This window comes from Moschus berezovskii, chromosome 5 (assembly GCF_049115385.1).
Source record: "Moschus berezovskii isolate FMDL1 chromosome 5, NW_MosBer_1.0, whole genome shotgun sequence".
NCBI classification, from domain to species: domain Eukaryota; kingdom Metazoa; phylum Chordata; class Mammalia; order Artiodactyla; family Moschidae; genus Moschus; species Moschus berezovskii.
This window is the reverse complement of record NC_142464.1, coordinates 30,112,126-30,134,713: the sequence shown is the minus strand read 5'-3', so window position 1 is coordinate 30,134,713 and position 22,588 is coordinate 30,112,126. Positions and strand designations below refer to the sequence as shown.

General features: G+C 38.4%; 1 protein-coding gene across 9 annotated transcripts in view; it reads left to right on the top strand.

Annotated features, from left to right (window-relative positions):
* Positions 1-22,588, top strand: part of BANK1 (B cell scaffold protein with ankyrin repeats 1) — a 360,244-nt gene that overhangs the window by 119,301 nt on the left and 218,355 nt on the right. For all 9 annotated transcript variants that reach the window (XM_088836208.1, XM_088836207.1, XM_088836203.1 and 6 more), the window contains 3 exons: positions 792-946; positions 11,969-12,107; positions 20,376-20,515. In XM_088836208.1, the coding sequence (XP_088692334.1) occupies positions 792-946; positions 11,969-12,107; positions 20,376-20,515 (434 nt within the window). The remainder of the gene's footprint in view (positions 1-791; positions 947-11,968; positions 12,108-20,375; positions 20,516-22,588) is intronic.

The following is a 22,588-nucleotide window of genomic DNA, read 5'->3' as shown; positions in this document are numbered from 1 at the left end:
AGAGCCTTGGTGTCAGTCATATTGGTTCTGTGCCCTAAGGAAATGCTTTGGACTTTGGACAATAGAAATATTGTCCATCTCTTCACACAGCTCTTCTTTTCTTCAATAAAGTTTTTATAATGATTGAGACCAAATGCTGAATTATGTTACATTTTTAAACAAATACTTTTCTCCTTCTTATATTCAAAATTCACATTAGCATATTTTAGTGTTCTTAATAGTAATACCATAAAGAAACCCATATCATTTAATTGAAGACACTTTTTTCACAGGACACATTAGCATTTTGATGAACACTAATATTTCACTATTAAACTAGCGTTTCATAGAAATATTACTTTGTTTAGTGATTGTCTCCTAGTTATGCCTATTGTTTTTAAAAATTGGAAATATACATAAAGGGTAAATAATTGTTCTGAGTTAAATTGTTCTGATTTTAAATGAATAAATTTTCTTATTTACAGTCATTGAAAGGAAATAATTTCATGTTTTTCAGATTTACTGTTTTAATATAAAGTGGTATTTGGAATTTTTTGGGGGGGTAATATTTACCTAGTAGATGAAAATATGTATTTGATTTAGTTTAATAGCTAAGGTTATAATACTAGTTAAATTATGAGGCATCATTTTAATTATTAACATTGGTTCAATTATTTTGACTATCTTAAACTCAGTTTGGTTGTCCCATATATTAATTAAATCAACTGTTCAGCAATTAGTTTTCATAACAATGGAGGAACTTAATATGGCCTTAGCTGTATTATAATCCATATTGATGAACTTTCCTTTAGGTTCTGCAGACTACCTGGAGATCATTATTCCACCAGACCTAAGAAAGGAACATTCTAGGCAAATCAGTGAGAGAAAGGAAGTTGAAGAATTATCAGAAGCCTCAGGGAGCACCATACCACAGGCAGTGGTGCTTCCTGCTGAGATTCCATGTGAGGTCAGTAAAGACACCTTGTTATTGTTCTAATGGATACTGCATTTCACTAGAATGTAACTAACACTAGAAGCTCCAATATAGAGGTGTTTTTGTTTGCTCTGTTCTTGGCTGTGTCCTCAGAATGGCAGAACAATGTCTGGCAGTTATGTATTTGTTGAGTAATAGAATATTGAAACATACATGAAAGCACCATGTTATTAGATGTTACTTGATGTGTTGCAAACAAATTTACAATTGCTGCATATGTGTGTGTGTATATCAAACTGTTCAAAGCAAAGTTGGATTCATATTAACCAGATCAAGGATTTTACTTTCATGAAAGGAAATATGTTCTTGAATAGAATTTGAAAATACTTATTTTTTAGGACCACCTATCTTCAATTATAAAACATGTGTCAAAGGCCTACATTATGAAGTGGAAATATCATAAGAGCTAGAAGAACTGGTTTGAGAATAAAAATATAATGTTAGAGCAAGTAGATTTCTCAGGAGGGGTTATATGGATACATGTTGGTGACATTTCTTCTTCCTAAGTCTTTGCTGAACTGAACCATTAAAATAAGCCATGCTAGAGCTTGACCAAAATTTGGGCTATGTAATCTCCAGAAACTAAAAAGATGCTGGCCCTCAACATCTGCAGTGTACTTGAGCAGAAAGAGCCAAAGATACAGGAGAAGCTTGAGAGTTGCATGAGAGGGTCCTTCAGGTAGAAGCCAGTATTTAGGTGATAGGAGCTGCACTTGTCTGCTTGCTGTACTGTGCTTAGTCGCTCAGTCATGTCCAGTTCTTTGTAACTCCATGGACTGTAGCCCACCAGGTTCCTTTGTCTATGGGGATTCTCCAGGCAAGAATACTGGAGTGGGTTGCCATGCCCTTCTCCAGGGGATCTTCCCAAGCCAGGGATCAACCCATGTCTCCCGCAATGCAGGAGACAGATTCTTTACCATCTGAGCCACCAGGGAAGCCCAAGAATACTGGAGTGGGTAGCCTACCCCTTCTTCAGGGGACCTTCCCAACCCAGGAATTGAACCAGGGTCTCCTCCACTGCAGGCAGATTCTTTTCCAGCTGAGCTATCAGGGAAACTCACTTGTCTGCTTAGTGGGAGACATATTTGGGGAGAGAATCCTCTGATCCTGATGGTACTAGCAGCCCTGGCAGAAGCAGAATGTTCTATGCAATTTTGAAAAGCTTATTTCCCTCATCTCCAGACCCCATGCACAAGCAGGAGAATCACCAATTTAAGTTACTATGTTATCAGTGCCAGAGGAACAAAAACTTCTTTGGCACTCCCTCAGAGACCCCAGGACCCGGAACTGTACAGGTTGGAGGGAACCAAGACAGAGGAATCAGGCAAAGAAATATTACAGCCTACTTGAGGAACGAAGACCAGGCCAAACAGTCAGAACCAGCGGCTCCGACTGAGTGAGAAATAACGGAAGAGACAGGAATTAGTAAAAGAGACTGTAAAAGGGAAATGAGGACTGTTCTCAAGTAGGTAAAGTCAAAGCAAAAAAAAACCCTCTGGAACTAAAAATTGCTCACCAAGAATTATGCAATGAGTCTAACTAGCTGCTTTTAAAAATATCTGCAACAGTAAAATTTGAACAATATAAAGCCTTTCCATTATTAAATTGCAGAAACATCAAAATCCCAAAATTAAATCCCACTGCCCTCTAGGCAGAAATCACGCACTCAGGTGGCTGGGGAGGACCAGGGTTCTTTCCATAGCAGAATTGTTGACTGTCTTTTATTTATTGACATGGATATAATTCTATCAGAATCTTTGAAGGGCCTGAATTAAATTATTTCAATTCCAAATCTTTCTTGGGAGCCCCACTTTTTAAACAATCCTAAGAGTTGAAAGATCATATAAGTCTATTTTAGCACCAGCCAGCTTCCCAAGTGGCAGTTCAGGAGATATAAGAGACACGGGTTCAACCCCTGAGTCAGAAAGATCCCCTGGAGGAGTGTCCAACAACCCACTCCAGTATCTTTGCTTGGAGAATCCCGTGGATAGAGAAGCCTGGAGTGCTACAGTCCATAGGGTCGCAAAAAGTTGGCCATGACTGAAACAACTTAGCATGTACACACTAAAAATTTGAAACAGACTGATCCATAGACCAAAAATAGTCATCCAAGTCAAAATCTTGTATTCTTAGAACCTAGATCTTAGTATAGTCTAAATTCGTGTCCCAGTTTTCATGCACCACAAGAAAGATGAGTGAAAGCCATGTTTCAGATTTACCAGGCACTTGCATCTCTTGTCTTCTGCACTGGGGGGTGGGTTCTTTTACCATTAGCAGCACTTGGGAAGCCCAGGATAGCATTCAGTCTATACCAGTTGTCTGAAAGCACAACCTTTGAACTTACTCGTTTCTGAGAGGTCTTCAAGTTACTGGGTAAATGGAATCCATTTAAATGTATAGCTTCCTATCTCCAGAAATGATATTTGAGACTTCTCTGCCATTGTACAAAATCTAGAAATTTACAAGACTGTCATTGCCAGTCACCAGGTCATATTTGAGATGTGCCTCTTCTGCTCCCAGTTTCTTCAAATTCTATGAATTTTCCCTTACACTTTAAAGTTTCTGGCATGCCATTGTTGAGCTAACTGATTCAGTCTATTGGTGTCATCTTCATTCTGTCTGATGAACAGGGAATTAGTTTAAGTCTCTCCTGCTGTCTCTTGCTGCAGAATGGCTTGAGTCTGTAGGCCTGCTGCTAGCCAAGTGCTCTCCCTGAGCCCTCCTCTGCTCTGGAGAAGTGGCGTTTATTGGCATAACTGAGGCTGCAGGCTCACCTGCTGTGGCTTTTGACCCCAGGAGCCTGGCCCTTTTGATTCCTTCTGCCTAGTCATCTTTGCCAGCATTGTTCCTTTCCTGGACCTTGAAATTTGTGCCACTTTAAAAACAGCAGAAAAACATTTTTTTTTCTTCTGACAGTTTTTTTTTGTGTGTGTGTGCACTAGTGAAGATGTGCCTCCAGTGTTCTATTTATGTAAATTATTCTCTGTCTTTTTAAGAAACACCTAAATGGGTCTTAACAGTTTAAATCTGCTTAATTCGGCCTCTTCTTTTCCCTTTTCTAGGATTAGCAATCTTTGTTCTGTTTTAGCGTTTGTTAAGCTTTTTGTTGTTTTTTATGGGCCAAGATACTTTCTTTTCTCACATATTCCTCTTGATTTTGTCTTGTATGGGGTAATGTATCATGAGAGATATGAAATCAGTGAGTTCTAAGTCTTCCAAACAAGTCCATTGTTCAAAGTAATCTTATCCAATTTTGTTTCTGATGAATTATCCACTTGGGAGGCATTCTCCCATTGAAATAACATCTAAACCAGAACTGAACCTGGTCTGTTATTTGCTAGCTTCTTTTCCCTTTGCTGTGTATTTACCCCAAAGTCCTAATTTCATTAATTTCTCAGGAAAATTCCCTCAGAACAATGATTCTCATCTGAGAGTGATTTGGCTGTCTCTCCCAAGGAGATATTTGGCAAAGTCTACAGACATGTTTATCATAACCAGGGGTTGCTCCTGGCATCTGCTGAGCAGAAGCCAGGGATGCTACTAAAAATCCCATAGTGCACAGGGTGTTCCCCACAGCAGTGACTTCTCTGGTCCCAAAATGTCAGTAGTGTCAAGGTTAAATCCTGTGCCAGTGGATAGAAAATACATTCATGCCTCTCAGTAATATGTCACCTTCAAATCACCCTAGGAATGGCATCAAGGAGGCAGTGCTCTTCTTCAGAGGCTTATCTGCAGTCCAGGCAGTTCTGTGATCACTTGTTAGAGCTGTGCTATGCTGTGCTAAGTTGCTTCAGTTGTGTCCGTCTCTTTGCCACTCCGTGGATTAGGAGCCCACCAGGCTCCTCTATCCATGGAATTCTCCAGACAAGAATACTGGAGTGGGAAAGGGATCTTCCCAGTCCACGGATCAAACCCACTTCTCTTACATCTCCTGCATTGGCAGGAGGGTTCTTTACCACTCGCAGTACCTGGGAAGCCCTTCTTGTTAGAGAGGCATCATCTCTAAGCAGTGATCCAGTCACTGGATAATTTTTTAATGGATTTGACCTGAAGCTTTAAGAGGGATCCTTTGAGTGTTTTCCTCAATGGCCCTTTCAGAAATACTGTGGTTTGCTCTAAATGCCTCCTGCCTCTCCAAGAGCCCCAATCATGGGTCAGTAATGGCCTCTCTATCACTTCTTCCATCCAGCTAAGAGCAGCTACTGCTGCTGCTAAGTCACTTCAGTCATGTCCAACTCTGTGTGACCCCATAGACAGCAGCCCACTAGGCTCCTCTGTCCCTGGGATTCTCCAGGCAAGAATACTGGAGTGGGTTGCCATTGCCTTCTCCAATGCATGAAAGTGAAAAGTGAAAGTGAACTCACTTAGTCGTGCCTGACTTAGCGACCCCATGGACTGCACCCTACCAGGCTCCTCCGTCCATGGGATTTTCCAGGCAAGAGTACTGGAGTGGGTTGCCATTGCCTTCTCCAAAGAGCAGCTAAGATGAGCTTATTTTTATCTTGTCTTATCTGTGTAGGCAGGACTTCAATATGGCATTTTCCCTTCCTTTTGGTAGAATCTGCTGCAATCTCAGCTTTCCTCCACCCCAAACCTCTTACTTCCTTTCATATATATATATATATATATTTCTTTATGTTTATGTTATTCTTCCATAGCTACTGTTTGGATAAGACTGGTTACTTGTTGATTTTTGAGCAAATTTAATTCTTAAAGTTATAGTATCACCACAAAAAAGCCTTTTAATGGGCTTTATCAGCAATTATAGCTATATTAATTTCATTGACTTGTTTTTCTGAGTCCTAGAATATGGCACATCCCCTGGTAAAGATCTTCAATTTATTTGACCTTCACTGATGTATAAGTCTGTGTCTGCAACCATAATATGAGTCTCTAAACCCAAATCTGTTCAGATCACAGATTGTATAACCAGTGAATCTAGAGAAACTCTGAAAATATATGAAGGTGTGTGACTCTTAACAGGGCCTATGGGGGAGCTACAAAAACCTCTGAGATTAGCTCCTTCCTGTTCACTCCTTAGCACTGAATACAGTTTAAAAAAATACACAGAAACTAACAGCACTGCCCACTTATTTTTGACATCAAATCACGCATTAGATCTTGATAACCAATGTTAACTTAAAGTCAGGTCCTATAATTTAATTGAAACATAACAGTAAAAGCAGCAAAAGATTATTGTGTGTGTCACTGCCTAAAATGTCTATGTTGTGAAACATTACCCCTTCAGTGGTAAGGTTTTACAATGACAAAAAGGTGTTTTATCCCTTTAACCAAGTGTTTCTCAAATTAAGCAGCATACAGGGATGACTAGGGGAGGTTTCACAAAGCAAAAATGTCTGAATCCTACTGTTAGAGATTCAGATGTAAATAGTCTGAGTTTTGGCCTGGACATTGGGAGTTTTAAAAGCTTCCCAGGTGATTCTCCAAGGTGAGAATTAGCAGCCAAATTTGGAACCATTGCCATAACCTACTCCTTGCTCTGCCGTCTCAGGTCAGGTCAGGGCCAGCTTCAGGGACTTCCACGGTGCTGGCTTAATAAGGCCCATGCCCGTGCAGCTGTGCCTGTAGAGCTAGTTCCTATTATTATGAATATATGAAAAGAGCCATTGGTCTGGGTGCACAAGTCAAAGTAAGCTGATTTGATCCACGAGGATCAAAATCCTTTGTTACCTGTGCTTAATGATTCATTAAAGTCTAGCAGGGCACCCACCTTCACAGTCTAGAAACTCCACTACCAATGTGTTGTACTGTAGACAAAGTTCCAGCCCTTTTGGTGAGGTCTCAAGGTTTGTTTACAATGCAGCAAATCTAGAGAGTTTGTTAGTGATTATTATTATAACTCTTTCTCAGTTGTAATGATCAGAGCCAGATAAGGGATAAACAAAGAAGTTAGATTGACAGCAAAATAGCATCTTCTGATAAAACTGAATTTATGACCATTTGAGTGTCCTAATATTTCCTCCATTAAATTAAATGTGTCCATATAATTGTAGCTTTAATTAAGATGTCCATAATAATTAAGGCTTCCCCAATGACTCAGACAATTAAGAATCTGCCTGCAATGCAGGAGCCTTAGGTTCAGTCCCTGGGTCTGAAAGATCCCCTGGAGAAGGGAATGTCAACCTGCTCCAGTATTCTTGCCTGGAGAATTCCATGGACAGAGGAGCCTGGTGAGCTACAGTCCCTGAGGCTGCAAAAAGTTAGACACGACTGAGCAACTAACACTTTCACTCTTTTCACTTTCATAATAATTAAGAACAGGGCTGGACGAGTGCAGGCCTTCCCTCCTCAGCAGCCCCCTTTCAGCATGGAGATTCAAGAAGCAGATGAAGCTGTGAGTCCTGAACGGGGATAAGGAATAATGCTTACTCAATGTAAAAAAAAAAAAACAGTCATATTTTTATAGGCATATTCCATCTCAGTTTAAAAATACATATAGATTGCCTCTTTTCAATTTTTTTAAAGATTCTTTTTTATTTGGACCATTTTTAAAGTCTTTATTAAATTTGTTACAGTATTGCTTGTGTTTTTGTTTTTTGGCTGAGAGTCACGTGGGATCCTAACTCCCCAACCCACACCCCCTGCATTGGAAGGTGAAATCTTAACCTGGAACCACCAGGGAGTTCCCCAGAGTACCTCTTATGTACCTAATTTTTACAAGATGCCAAAATTATATAAAAAATAAAAATACCTTCAGAGTGTTTAAAATCTGCCTGGGAAGCCTCAACACAGACATTAAAAACTTATTAAGACCAGAGGGCATGACTTAGAAAGGTTCAAAAGAGGAGTACACATGTGAAATATTGTATGGTCCCTTTGGAAGTTGTATGTGAAACCTGAATTGTACCTTGGTGAAGAGGATAAGTGTGAGGAGATGGAGGGAGAGTAGGAACTCCCGAGCATGCCAACATTATGTGCAAATAGGAGCGGCTTCCTAATTAGCAGGGCCCAGTGTAAAATGAAAAGGTAGAGACCCCAGTTCTAATTATTAAGCATGTCAAGGTGTGATAGCAGAACATTAAAACAAGCGCAGGTTCTGTGCATCTTCAGAGATTACATGCCCTTGGTGCTTATCCCAGTTACAAATGAGGTGTCAGTGCCTCCTTGGGGGTGGTCAGTGTGCTTATCTTTTGTTTATACCTTTTCTCTGGAAATGGTTGAAAGGTGGGAGAGAATCTGGTGCATAAGAAGCAGCCCATGGAAGCACCCGGCTTCCCAGGTGGCGCCAGTGGTAAAGAATCCCGCTGCCAGTGCAGGAGATTTAAGACACATGGGTTCGATCCCTGGGTCAGGAAGATCCCCTGGAGGCGGAAATGTCCACTGCATGGACAGAGGAGCCTGGCAGACTACAGTCCATAGGGTTGCGAAGAGTCGGACACAACTACAGCAACTTAGCGCAGCACGGCATGTGAGCACCCATGAATGAGGATGAATTGCCGGCTAAATAAACACCAGGAGAGGATGTTCGGGTTTACTAAGTTTGGAAGGCGAGAGGTCAGAGTTTTACAGGAAGAGATGAACTCATAGAAGAAAACACCAAAGAACTTTGAAGCTGGATTTGAGCCAGAGTGAAAATGGGAAGTCATTGAAGCTGCAAAGCAAGGAGACAGATGTGAGCAAGTGAGGGACTAAGGAACTGCCTTGGAAGTGTGGTCTCCGAAGAGGAGGTGGCAGGTGTGAGGACCCCAAGGAACTCCAGTTACTGACCTCAGACTCAGATGAAGTAGTGCATGAGGAAACATAGGCAGAGAAACAGAAGCATTTCCCATAGGTCGGATGTGTGAAGCCAGAGCAGTGTATGGACTCATGGGATCTTTTCTCAAAGTGCAGTTTAATTGATAGAGAGAAATTTAGTTCAGAATATCCTGTGGACAGATACTTGGGAGCACTAGACTCTGCTGGAAAAATGCCAGAGGTGGATGTGTGTCAGCAGAAATGATTTTTTTTTTTAGCATCAACATATTTGTAAAACCCCATGGTACAGAGCATTAAAAATGTAAGTTTTATTGGTGGGTGATTTATGCTTAGGGAAATAATATTTAAATAAGAGAACTTTGAAATTAATGACTTTTGGGTAAACACAGTTTTATAAGAGCATATAAATGTGATTCCTATTTATTTTGTGAAAGACTGAAATTCAGCTTGACTTTGAAGAAAGTCTTTGAAAGGTGATATCTGAGATAATCATAAAATATATTTCATTGTAGTTATTTTGAAGGTTAAAACAGCATCATGTAAGCACTAGTACAGAGTTTGAATTTAGATAACTGTGATTGATTTTCAGAATGTAAATCTTTGTATTCATTACTCTCGTCTTAAAAGAGAAATATGATAGCCTTCCATATTGGTTTTTGAGGTATGTGTGTATGTGTGTTTTGGTTAGGATTAAAGGAAATAGCTTTATATAAAAAGTGATTAGCCAGTATAAAATACATAAATGCATCCTTTGTCACTCAGTCATGTCTAACTCTTTGTGATTTCAGGGACTGTAGCCCACTAGGCTCCTCGGTCCCTGGAATTTGCCAGGCAAGAATACTGGAGTGGGGTGTCATTTTCTCCTCCAGGGAATCTTCCTGATCCAGGGACTGAACCCATGTCTGTTACATCTCCTGAATTGACAGGTGGATTCTTTACCACTGTTCCACCTGGAAAACCCAGTATAAAACAGATGCTCAAGAGATGTTTATCCTTTCCTTTTCTCTGTATTAAATCCAATCTTCTTAGCCTTAGTTTTCTCTCAGGGTTTTTATTTTCGAAAATGTTTTTCAATAACCCCTTATATCTTTGTAGTTGTTCAGTCACTAAGTAACGTCCAACTCTTTGCAACCCCCTGGACTGCATCATACCAGGCTTCTCTGTCCTTCACTGTCTCCTGGAGTTTGCTCAAACTCATTTCCATTGAGTCAGTGATGCCATCCAACAATCTCATCCTCTGTCATCCCCTTCTCTTCCTGTCCTCAATCTTTCCCTCATCAGGGTCTTTTCCAGTGAGTCAGCTCTTCCCATCAGGTGGCCAAAGTATTGGCACTTCAACTTCAACATCAATCCTTCCAATGAATATTCAAGGTTGGTTTCCTTTAGGATTGACGGCTTGATCTCCTTGAAGCCCAAGGGACTCTCAAGAGTCTTATCCAGCACCACAGTTCATGAACATCAATTCTTCAGTGCTCAGCTTTCTTTATGGTCCAACTCTCACATCCATACATGACTATTGGAAAAACCATAGCTTTGACTATATATGGACCTTTGTCAGCAAAGTGATGGCTCTGCTTTTTAATACACTGTCTAGGTTTGTCTTAGCTTTTCTTCCAAGGAGCAGGCGTCTTTTAATTTCATGGCTGTAGTCACTCTCTGCAGTGATTTTGGAGCCCCAAAAAATAAAATCTGTAACATTTTCCATTTCTTCCCCATCTATCTGCCATGAAGTGATGGGACCAGATGCTATGATCTTAGTTTTTTGAATGTTGAATTTTAAGCCAGATATTTCACTCTCCTCTTTTATTTTCATCAAGAGGCTTTTTAGTTACTCTTCGCTTTCTGCCATTAGGGTGGTAGCATCTGCATATCTGAGATTATTGATATTTCTTATGGAAATCTTGATTCCAGCTTGTTTCATCCAGTCCAGCATTTCACATGATGTATTCTGCATATAAGTTAAATCAGCAGGGTAACAATATACAGCTTTGACATACTCCTTTCTCAATTTTGAACCCATCATTCCATGTCCAGTTCTGACTGTTTCTTCTTGACCTGCATACAGGTTTCTCTGGAAGCGGGAAAGGTAGTCTGCTATTCCCATCACTTTAAGAATTCGCCACAGTTTGTTGTGATCCACACAGTCAATGTTTTTAATACAGACAATGAAGCAGAAGTATATTTTTTTTTCTAGAATTCTATTTGCTTTTTCTATGATCCAACAGATGTTGGCAATTTGAATATTATATACATAGGTTTGGGCTTCCCTAGCTTTTCCCCCTTAATAAAATCTTGAAACTTTTAGATTTATAACCTCTAGTCAACCCAACAGCCTTCACTGGTATTCATCATAAAGAGTAACAAAAGAATCTCTTATTGGTAAGATTAACAATACACTTGACCCTTGAACAATAGGGGTTTTGAATTGCATGGGTCTACTTATCCATGGATTTTTCTCAGTAGTAATACCCCAGTACAACATGATCTGCACTTGGTTGAATCAGAATACTGCTGTTGCAGAGGGTGTACTATCAATCTTATATGGATTTTCCACTGTGCAGAGGGCCAGTAGGTGCTCCTAACAGTTATGTTGTTGAAGAGTCACCTGTATTAGACATCTAAACCAGTCAGTCGTATTTAAAGTATAAGAGGTCTTAAAGCTAAACATATTCAATCCTCTTATTATATATAAATACACCAAGTCCTAGAAAGGTAAAGGAAAGGGATTTGGGGGAAAAAAAGAATTTGTTTAGCAATTGAATTACATTCTTTGCAGGTCCGTGAAATGATGCTCATCACCTTCACATAGTACCTCTCACAGGGATGAAGTGAAAGGAAAAGGGAGCAGCTATGAACTCAGTCTATTCATTTGCAAAATATGGTGCTGGGGAAAAATAAATATTCAATAGACATTAAGTTGATAAAATCTTGTGAAACTCACCTTTGCATATTTCATTGATGAATATGGCTGAAACTGTGGACACGATGGTGGCGGTGGCTTAGTTAGCCCCTAAGTTGTGTCCTACATTTGCAACCCTGTGGACAGTAGCCCATCATGCTCCTCTGTCTATGGGATTTCCCAGGCAAGAATACTGAGGTGGATTGACATTTCCTCCTTCGAGGGATCTGTCCCACCAAGAGATCGAACCCGGGTCTCCTGCCTGGCAGACGAGTTCTTTACACTAATTACATGTTGGACCTTTATCACTAATAAGTGTATTTGGTTGGTTAATGAAAACTTTTCAAATGCCTAATTGAGTTATATTTTTCATCCTATAGAATCCTGGTGAAATATTCATTATTTTGAGAGATGAAATAACCAGTGATGCTGTGGAGGTTGAATTTACATCAAATAGTAAATGCATTAGAACACAGCCAGCCCTCTGGAATAAAAGTGTCTGGAGTATGAAAGCTTTAGGTAAGAAATTTTTTTTATGCTTTAATAAATATAAAACATCATTCTGAGTTTCTTTCAATAAATTTCTGGTAAATGGTTTCACTTCTCTACAGAAACTAATATTGTTCTGCAGGTGTTTCCTGTGTTTAGCTTTCACACATCCAAGGCTGTTATTATTAATCTGAGTTTGCAAAAGCACGAATGTGTAAATTATGAGAAATTAGCCTATGTACCATGTGGTGAAATGACAGGCAGTAATATGTACTTGTAACTGTGTCAGCAAAGAGCACTTTAAATGTTAGCTATTAAATTAGGGAATTAAAATCATTCACTTTATTGTAACAGGATGAGCAAACATTTGGATTTTCATTGGTAATTTTCTTCTTTTTTTTTTTTTTTGTTTTTTGTTTCTGCCATGCCCCTGAGTTTGTTTTTGCTTGTTTGGAAAGCATAGTTCTTTTTCACTATTTTATCATCTTGGTACCATATCTATATACAATCTCCCCTCTTTTCCTTTTTTAAATTAATGAACCTAACCATTTATTATCGAAGTTTGCTTCAATACAATAAATCATATCAGATTTAAAATTCCAGGTGAAATATACAGACTTGTCTTGATAATTGTACTAAAATCAAAATCTAATATATTAATTTCTGAATGTTTTGATATAAATGTAGGATTTGCTGGTTTTTTAATTTATGATTTCCTTCTACAGTCAGAGAATAAAACTTTATAAATGTGAATTTAAGTATTTTAAAGAACAAAAATATTCAATCTTGTTATGAATTCGGAAATGTAGTAAAAAAATTAAAGTGTATGTCAAATGCATCCAGAGCTTTTTGTTTACTTTTTAGAATATAACTCTAGTGAAATCCATTTACAGAGCATTTACAAATCTTTTCTGTTGTGTTGTGTAAAGTATGTGTCCCTTCTGTGGATTTCCTCACACAGCTTAGATCAGAGTTGGATTATAGAAAGGGAAGACTCTATGCAAAGCATTTATAAACATCTTAGACACTGCTTCCTGTCATGAACAAAAACATGCTGAAGTCAAATGAGAAAGAATTCTGTTTCTTTTGCTTTACTTCCAAAGCCTCTTCCTTCCTTATGTCACATTTTTAAAATGATTTAATGAACAGTAATTTATAATTAGTTTAGAAGTTAAGCTAAATCTAGTTAGACTAAAATCACTACAGAAAAATCAGTATTGCAAATTAAGAAGTACTGAGATAATACTTCCCAAATACCAAATAAAAATGTCAAATAAAATTATTCACATTAAGATTTTATGTTCAGTTTACCTAGTAGCTAAGAGCAGTGGAAAGAATAAAATGTCAAATTTCAGATGTTTTTCAGAAAAATAGAAAACTGTTATTCCGTAATTTCCAAGATATATGAGACTATAATATTATCTATGTGACTGAACAACTAATTTATAGTAAAAATAAATAAACTATTATTTACCAGTTGTGCTAATTAAATCTCTCCAACTCTTTTTTTCAACCAGTGTATTCTGTAAGTTAATGATATATTTTCTTACAAAATGTTGCCTTTATGTAACAATATATAGGATAGTTCCATGAATAAGTATGGGACTATGGATGGGACATGGCTCAGCAGAAATGGCCCCAGAGTCTTACTTTCTCTGCCTTGTGGTACTGTTTCTTAAAAATTTTTGAACCCTAGCAAGAACTACATCTTACATTATAATGCAGTATGTGTGCATGAATGCACAATGAAAACAAAGGTTTTAAAAGCAATATTTAGACTAATGGTTTCATCCATGACATGTAAAGAGCTTGAAAGTTGCCACTCCCATTCTTACAACAAGAAAAAACTGAACAAACTGAAAATCAGTGACTTTTCTTGAACTCGTTGGAGAACTGAAGTTGGAGGGCAAACAACCATTACAAAATGTGGAGAGAAAGGTAAATCTAGAGTGACATCTAAGATCTGCTTACCTGGAGCAGAAGTCTCTGGAGCCATAAACTGGTAAGAACACCTCAATGGTAATTCTCATGAATTGCTGAAGGTTAAGTGTGAACTAGCTTGAAAGTAAGAAACTCCTGGAGTCTGCCAGCTTATGTGTGCTGTGTGCTCATTCATGTCCGACTCTTTGTGACCCCATGGACTGTAGCCCAGCAGGCTCCTCTGTCCATGGGATTTTCAAGGCAAAAATACTGGAGTGGGTTGCCATTTCCTTCTCCAGGGGATCTTCCCAACCCAGGGATCAAACCTGAGTCTCCTGCATTGACAGGTGAATGGATTCTTTACCACTGAGTTGTCTTATGAGACATGTATAATTTTGTGGAATTTATCTCCAGGAATCCCATCAGATTCATACAGTGAAGCTCTGAGAAAGATCTGGAAGATTCTGCTGGGTCAGAGGAAGCAGAATCAAGGGGAAATACTCTCCATGTGTTCTCCATAACGAAGGTCTACTTTTCAGGGGGAAACAGTTTACCAGAGTCTCATCCTATCTGAGGAAGGGAGCCCCCTCTAGCCTGTCTGTCTCATTTAAGTGGGGAGAAAGAAAGCTATAGCATGGCAGAAACGCTAGTAGAGGTCACAGCAAAAGACACAGGCCCACTAAAAGACTGAGAATCATAAGATTAAAGTGCTCCCCTCCGCCCAACATGACGATTACCACAGCAGTGTAATGACAGTGGCTACAGTTGAAAGTGTGCAAGATGCAGTGTCTTTCTGAGGAGCAGTGCTTAGGGAAGCACAAGATCAAGAGAGAAAACAAGGACAAGAAAGGATGTCGAAGACTTTGGCACTGACCACTACACGAACCGTGGATACAGTCCAACTCTAGATAGATTCCTCTCACTACACCCTTACCTATTTTACTTCTTAGACCCCAAACAAATAACCCTGGTGGCTCAGTCAGTAAAAAATCTGCGTGCAATATGGTAGACCCAGATTCAGTCCCTCGGTTGGGAAGATCCCCTGGAGAAGGAAATGGCAACCCACTCCAGTATTCTTGCCTGAGGAATCCCGTGGACAGAGAAGCCTGGTGGGCTACAGTCCATGGGGTCACAAGGAGTTGGACACGACTGAGCAACTTTCACTTTCACTTGTCACCCCAAACAACATATCTGCTTTTCGACAAGAAATTACAAGACGTGCCAGAAATCAAGCAGAAAACAGTCCAGAGAGAGAAAACGCACATCAGACCAGACAGGTATGAGACAGATGTTGGAATTATCAGACAGGGAATTTTATACAACTATTATTAATATGTTAAGGCCTGTAATGGAAAAGTAGACAACATGCAAGAACATATGGGTAGTGTAAGTAGAGAGAAACATTTTTTTTTCTTTTCTTTGTTTTTTCACTGTTATTCAGAACCTCCTAAATTGATGTCATGATGAACTAGTGGGTCACAAACCATAGCTGGAGAAACTGTTTTGCAGCTGCACCAGCCAGTATGGTAGCCACTGGCCACATCTGGTTATTGAAACTTTATTATAATTAAATAAAGTTTAGAATCCAGTTGCACTAACCATATTTCAGGTGCTTCACTGGAACATATCCATCATCTCAGGAAGTTTGATTGGACAGCACTGACCGTACACTGGAGTTCCCTTGTCTCTACACCAGCTGCAGAGTAACAGGGAGTACCCAGCGTGCCCTTGCAGGCTAGCTCTCTGTGCAGAATCTGCAGTGAAGTTAAGGAAATACTTAACTGGCGGCCAAAAGAGCTGTTTTTATTCTGTATCGAGCCATTTACTGGGAAACTTTAGACAAGTCTCTTGATCTTTCTATACTCAGCTTTCTTACTGATAAAACAACTTCTGTACTTGTATTTTAAGTACTCATGTGTAGGATGTTTGGAGATAAGGGAGATAATATATGAGACACCACTGAGACATCCAGCTGACGAACAAAGTATTGGTCTGTCCCTCTAACACATCTCGTAAACTTGAGTGGCTTTAAAGCTTCCTTCTCTTCCTTTTGGGAGAGAATTGACGAAGCATCTTTCTCTATAAATACTGTACTCCTCATATTGCCCACTCCCTCCTCCTGTGTTCATATCCCTTGATATGAAATTTGTCCCCTTTCAGTCTTGGGCACCCATGCTCAGGAGCACTCTGGGTTCTGAATATCTCACATATAATTCCTGTACCTACTGATGACTTCCAGGGCAGGAAATGATCTCAATTAGTGTCTCATACCATCTAATACTAGTGTAAACATATTTAAGGCTTAAAATATTTTTTGTTCTGCTTCTTTGAATACCAAATTAAAGTGAAGGAGCTAGATGCTGGGAGGGATTGGGGACAGGAGGAGAAGGGGACGACAGAGAATGAAATGGCTGGATGGCATCACTGACTTGATGGACATGGGTTTGAGTGAACTCCGGGAGTTGGTGATGGACAGGGAGGCCTGGCGTGCTGTGATTCATGGGGTCGCAAAGAGTCGGACACGACTGAGCAACTGAACTGAACTGAACTGAACCCTGAAGTGGAAACATACCAGGGACACTTCTCTACTCTCAGGGTTCTTTGGAAGAATACTGATGTTTCAAATTCAGGAGGTGGCCTCCCTCTGTTGGTCTCTTTCCACTCTAGAAAAAGTGCTCATGTGACTTCACTTTCTAAAAAACGCACCTTCCTAGTGATGTCCACAGATTCATCTCTGACAGGTACTGTTTTGTGTTACAAGAATTCGAAGCTTCTGTAGTCGGCTTTTGCCAAAACTTATAAAAATACATGTGAAGGCTTTAATGAGAAATATTAAATAATTTTAACTCAGAAAGAAGAAAGTATTCCTCTGGTACCTGCATCTCAGGCAGAAAATTATTTTACACAGCAGGGGGACAATCAATTAAAAGTTGAAAGGAATGTAAAATGTATCCACAAAGAGAGAGAATTTCTTGATTAATTAAGAAGCTGTGTTCTGGATAATGTAAATTATAATTTCATATTTCATTGAAAAAGCAAGGAAATACTTTAGGATGTGCTAAGTATGCTGAACATAGAAAAATAACAACTGTTAAGAAATTATTCTAAATATCATACTTCAGGAAGGTGGTTTTAACATGTATTAAATTGGTAGTAATTTTTAGGTGTGACTAAGATTTTGAAGCCACCAATATTTATTTAATAATAATTTCCAATCAAAAGTATTATGTTTATTTCCGTCCCTATAGAAGCTTTATGTGGATTGATTCAAAATTTACTATATTGTAAAGTGCTAGATTTGGTTAATAAAGGAACACAACTTCTCAGACAAAGGAAAACAGAAAGCAAAAATCTATTAAGTTAATGGATTTGTGAAATATATATATTTTATGGAAATAGTGAATATAGTTCTGATATTCAGAAATACCTTATATTTCCCATAAATTAAGTTGTTCCTCCCCTGGAAAGGGGTGTGTGTGTGTGTTGGTCACTTAGTAGCGTCTGACTTCTTGTAACTCCATGGACAGTAGCCCGCCAGGCTCCTCCATCCATGGAATTCTCCAGGCCAGAATGCTGGAGTGGGTAGCCTTTCCCTTCTCCAGGGGATCTTCCTGACCCAGGGATCAAACCTGGGTCTCCCGTATTGCAGGCAGAATCTTTACCATCTGAGCCACTAGGGAAGCCCCACCTGGAAAGATAGACCACTTAAATAGTGGAGACAGAGAGGGTTATCAGAGATTCTTGAATAGCCTAGAACTTGATATTTAAAATTTAAATAGAGTTCGTTTTTAACCATTGCTCCTCTGTAAGTATGTTTTATTATGTATCTATGTCTGATGGAGGTAGGGAGTTCCATCTTTTCCTTCCACGATACGTCCTTTTTCATCTTCATAATTGACTCTCATACGCTTCCTTAGTTTGGTGATCTTGACCTGCATTTGTGTGTAATTCTGGTGTTAAATGTCACTTGCCTACTTTGTCTAGATAGTAAACAACAGAACTCACTTTCCCTCTCTTCTGTTGAGTCTTTAAATTAATTGGTTTTTCATTCTTACTGAATAGCTATACAATGTAGACATCATAGTGACCACAGAGTACTGGTCAGGAAAAAGCCAATTCAATTAGTATGTTACTAAGCAGGGTTTTTCTACCAGAGGAAGCCATAGAAGTCCTTCCTGATATATTGATGAAAACAGTAATTAGGTCTTGATTGAATAAATGACATTCAATAGATATGAAAGTGTATACAGCAAAAGCAGTACTTCAAATGGCATCTTTTTGGAGGATTTCTCTAAAATCAACATCATTATCAATTGATCTAATGGTAAAATTTTGAGTCAACAAATGACTCATGACATCAGGAATCTATCAGTCTATTCTCATGTTAAATTCTAAAGAAATTAGAGTATTTTAAATATCCTATACTAAGCAATTTCTCACCATGTATCTTTCATGATTTATCATCTGACTTTTCAGAAGATTAACATCCCATCATAAAACTCCTGATTTGTTTTCTGATAAACAAAACCAATATTTGCTCTCAAGATCGTCTTTGTAAAATCTACTGAAATTGATTTGATTTCACTCCAGTAACTCCAGAGCCCCCTAACTATATACACACACAGCTGTAGCTGATGAGGTATACTGTAGTGCTTCCAGGTTTTGAGATTTCTGTTACATTCTCTATTGGATGAATACTTAACTTTTGGAAGGGGGAACTTTTCTACATTTTTTTTTTTTAGTAATGCAGGTTAAGTGTCTGGTCAAGAAATAAGAGAAGAGGAACTTCAGCTTCTTGATCTCATTAAATCTAAGATTGTTATTTTGGCTTCAAATTTCCCTAAGCAATATTTTGAGAGGTCCTTTAACTTCTTCAGGAGATAAAGTAAAACTAATGCTTAAACATCTGCTGGATCATCGAAAAAGCAAGAGAGTTCCAGAAAAACATCTATTTCTGCTTTATTGACTATGTCAAAGCCTTTGACTGTGTGGATCACAATAAACTCTGGAAAATTCTGAAAGAGATGGGAATGTCAGACCACCTGACCTGCCTCTTGAGAAACCTATATGCAGGTCAGGAAGCAACAGTTAGAACTGGACATGAAACAACAGACTGGTTCCAAATAGGAAAAGGAGTGCGTCAAGGTTGTATGTTGTGATTCATGGGGTCGCAAAGAGTCGGACACGACTGAGCAACTGAAGTGAATGCTTAAACCTTCAGAACTTTAAAATATTTAACATTTCATCAGGTGGTTTCATCAGATGGCTTGTACTTAATGGCTTATTCCAAACCACAGAAGTTTGGGTGACAATTTTTCAAGAGAATCTAGGAAATATCTCTGTGACAAAGAGTGAAAGTTTTTGAACTGTGCTCTGTGAATGAGTTTAAAGAGCTAAATTTTGTTTACTTTTGTTACAATAAAACACAACTTTCCATTGAAGTGATTATTTGGTGTTATCCTTTCATGGAGGGCTGAGCAGTCTTAGGTAACTGTATATTTGTTGATGTGTTACAGCGGAATTTACAATGCAGAGTATCAGTCAGTCACTTTGAACAGCTTGTTCACACAAAGGCTGAATGGTTGGTATAGTTCAGTTTAGTTCAGTCGCTCAGTCGTGTCCGACTCATGATTGGTATAAATGGCACTGAAATAATAGGGTACTAAACCTGGTGGCTCAGAGGTTAAAGTGTCTGCCTCCAATGAGGGAGACCCGGGTTCGATCCCTGGGTCGGGAAGATCCCCTGGAGAAGGAAATGGTAACCCACTCCAGTATTCTTGCCTGGAGAATCCCATGGACGGAGAAGCCTGGTAGGCTACAGTCCACGGGGTCGCAAAGAGTCGGACACGACTGAGCGACGGAATGGAATGGAAACCTTGCCTTCCTGATGGTTTTTCAATGTAATAAATTGAATAAAAGTTTTTGTAATTTCAATCAACTCTACTCTTTCTTTTGCCAAACAATTTTAAAGAAACTTTCCGAAAATTATTGGGAACGTTCTTTCTCAGATTAGTAACAAATGCCTAACTTTTAATGAATAACTTTACTGTTCTAAATTCTGAAGTATTACATAGAAATGTTTATAGATTGCTCCACAAAAATGGAAGTTAGAGGGTAAGGAGAAAAGATTTATTGCTTTGCTTTCATTATGATTTTAAGGTATGTTTTATCTGTTAAGTATTTTTTAATAATTAATTGCAAAAGTATATGTTTTGTTTTGTGATTTCTAACTGCTAAGGATAAAAAAAGAAAACAATTACATGTTAAATGTTAGTAAAATTGTTATGAATTCTTAAAACATGACTTCATATTCTCTAAGAGATAATAATATGGTACATCCATTTATATACTCAGCTCATCTTATTTGTATTTTATCAGATTTTCCTGCTGGCTCTGTCAATGTTGATGTCTACTGTGATGGAATCATTAAGGCCACAGCAGAGATTAAATACTATACAACCCCAAAGGCTATGAAATGCCTGTTGGGAGCGCCAGGTCCAAGAGATGGTGTGTATCAGGTAAGTTGATCTTTCCATGAAGTCTATAATAAGTCAAAGAGCTAATGTAGAATAAATGAATGCATACTTTAGTATAAAGCCTGAATGCTGGTTGAATAAAATGAATTACTGATCAATAGGAAAGGAAGAAATTGACCTCTGTGATGCAGAAATGTATATAAATTAGTATAAGTCAAGTCATTCCAGATGATGTCACAACAGGTTATCCATTACAAAGTATTAAGGCTACTCTGATGGGCTCATTTTAAAGCTGTTGCAGACCAGATAAAGACAAAAGGATTAAAGTGAACTCTTAAACAATGAATTTTCTCTTTAGCCAGATGTGGGTAATACAAAATAAAAGAAGTTTTGAAGTTAATGATTCAGACAAGTCAAGAATACCACCAAAACGGAAGTGTGTGGTGTTAACCTGGAAATTGTTATTTTCATGAGGACATTTCCAAGCTCAGTGTATTTTTTTTCTTAGTTTCATTTATCACTCTCTTCTGACAGTGAAAGTTATTTCTTTAAATTAATAACATTTATTTTAAATTCCAGAAAAGCTTAACTTTTCTGGAAACTCTACAAAGAGGAGTTTTCAGGTTTTTTTTCTCTGGTGTGACATAGTGGTACTTGGCAGTGATGACTTGCTGTGGAGTTTACAGTCCTATCCAGGGCCCTTAGTTTGGACATTTTCCAGTGAATGGTAGATACGTTGATTGTCCTGCCCTGATGGACTGAGAAGGTAAAATGTGCATTTTGATTCATTGTAAGCCGTTCATTTAATTTCTGCATTTGTTGTTGTTGTTACATGATCCACTTTTAGTAGAAAGCTTGCTTAATGTGGGACTTCTTTATATGCTTATTACATCAAATCTTCACTGAAAAAACTGTCATTTCATTTAACAGCTATTTGATAATTAGAACTACAACCTTGCTTAATTGCCTTGGTTTTTCTGGGGGAAGGAAGAGGTGGACCAGAGGAAAGGTGAAGAAAGAGGTAGTTGAACTGCACATGTCATCTTTAGATTTACCACGAAACACTCCCTTAGGTTTGTAACAAAACCATCAGTGGTAATGGTGTTGACAGGTTGTCAGGAAGCCTTACTGTTTAAACTAGTTTGGAACTGGTGGCTTTGTTATTTGTTTTGTGTGACACATTTTTTTCTATTAGAATTCTCCTTTATGAATGATATAACAATGGAAAAGGTAAAAATGTCCTAGAGAATAGAGAGTAGAATACCATTTGTCAAACTGAGGAGCCTGAGGACATTTGACAAAATGTCTATATTGTAATTGCAAAGCAAAAATAAAAGTAACAGCTTGAAATACAGATTTTTTTTTTCATTTTCCTGTGACATGTCTACCTTATTCTCTACTTTAAAAACTGCATTCACTACAAAATGACTAATGAAGCGTTATATTGCATTATAAGGTATTCAGTCAGCATAGAAGTAAAGTAGTCCCCAAAACACATATTTCTGTTGATTTTGCCTTTGGGGAGCAAAAAAATATTTTGTGTATAGTGAAAATGAAATGTAATTTATGACTCAAACAGTTTTTCAGAATGTTTCAAATATCCAAGTCATGATTTCTTCTGTAGCTTTGAATGAGCACAAACTTTTTTTGAGTAGTTTTTCAATAACTAGAAAAATAATCTGTTTCATTTCTACCCTCAGTGTCAGAAATGAGAGGTGAGGAAGGGTTCCTCCACCGAGCCCTGGTGCGTAGTGAAAGGGGGATTGCAGGCAGTCACAGCTTGATTCAGGTTTTCACTCTTGGGAGACACTTTAAACCTGAGGTCTAAGTCCTGAGAGGTAGAATTATTCTAAGTTGGTGATAGTAGACTGCAGCTTGTTAAGAAACATTAAGAGATTTGGATTAATGTATACAATTTAAGATATTTTAGAGTTTTCGCTATTATCATAAAAGGACCTACACTTGTTGTGGATTTAAGTTAAACAGATTCTGAGACTGAGATTTCAGACCAGACCAAGCTACACCATCACAATCCTGACAGAAGGGAAGGCTATATGTCACTCAGTTTCCTTTACATCTTGGACTAGGTATGTCATGGGTTTCATCTCATCCATT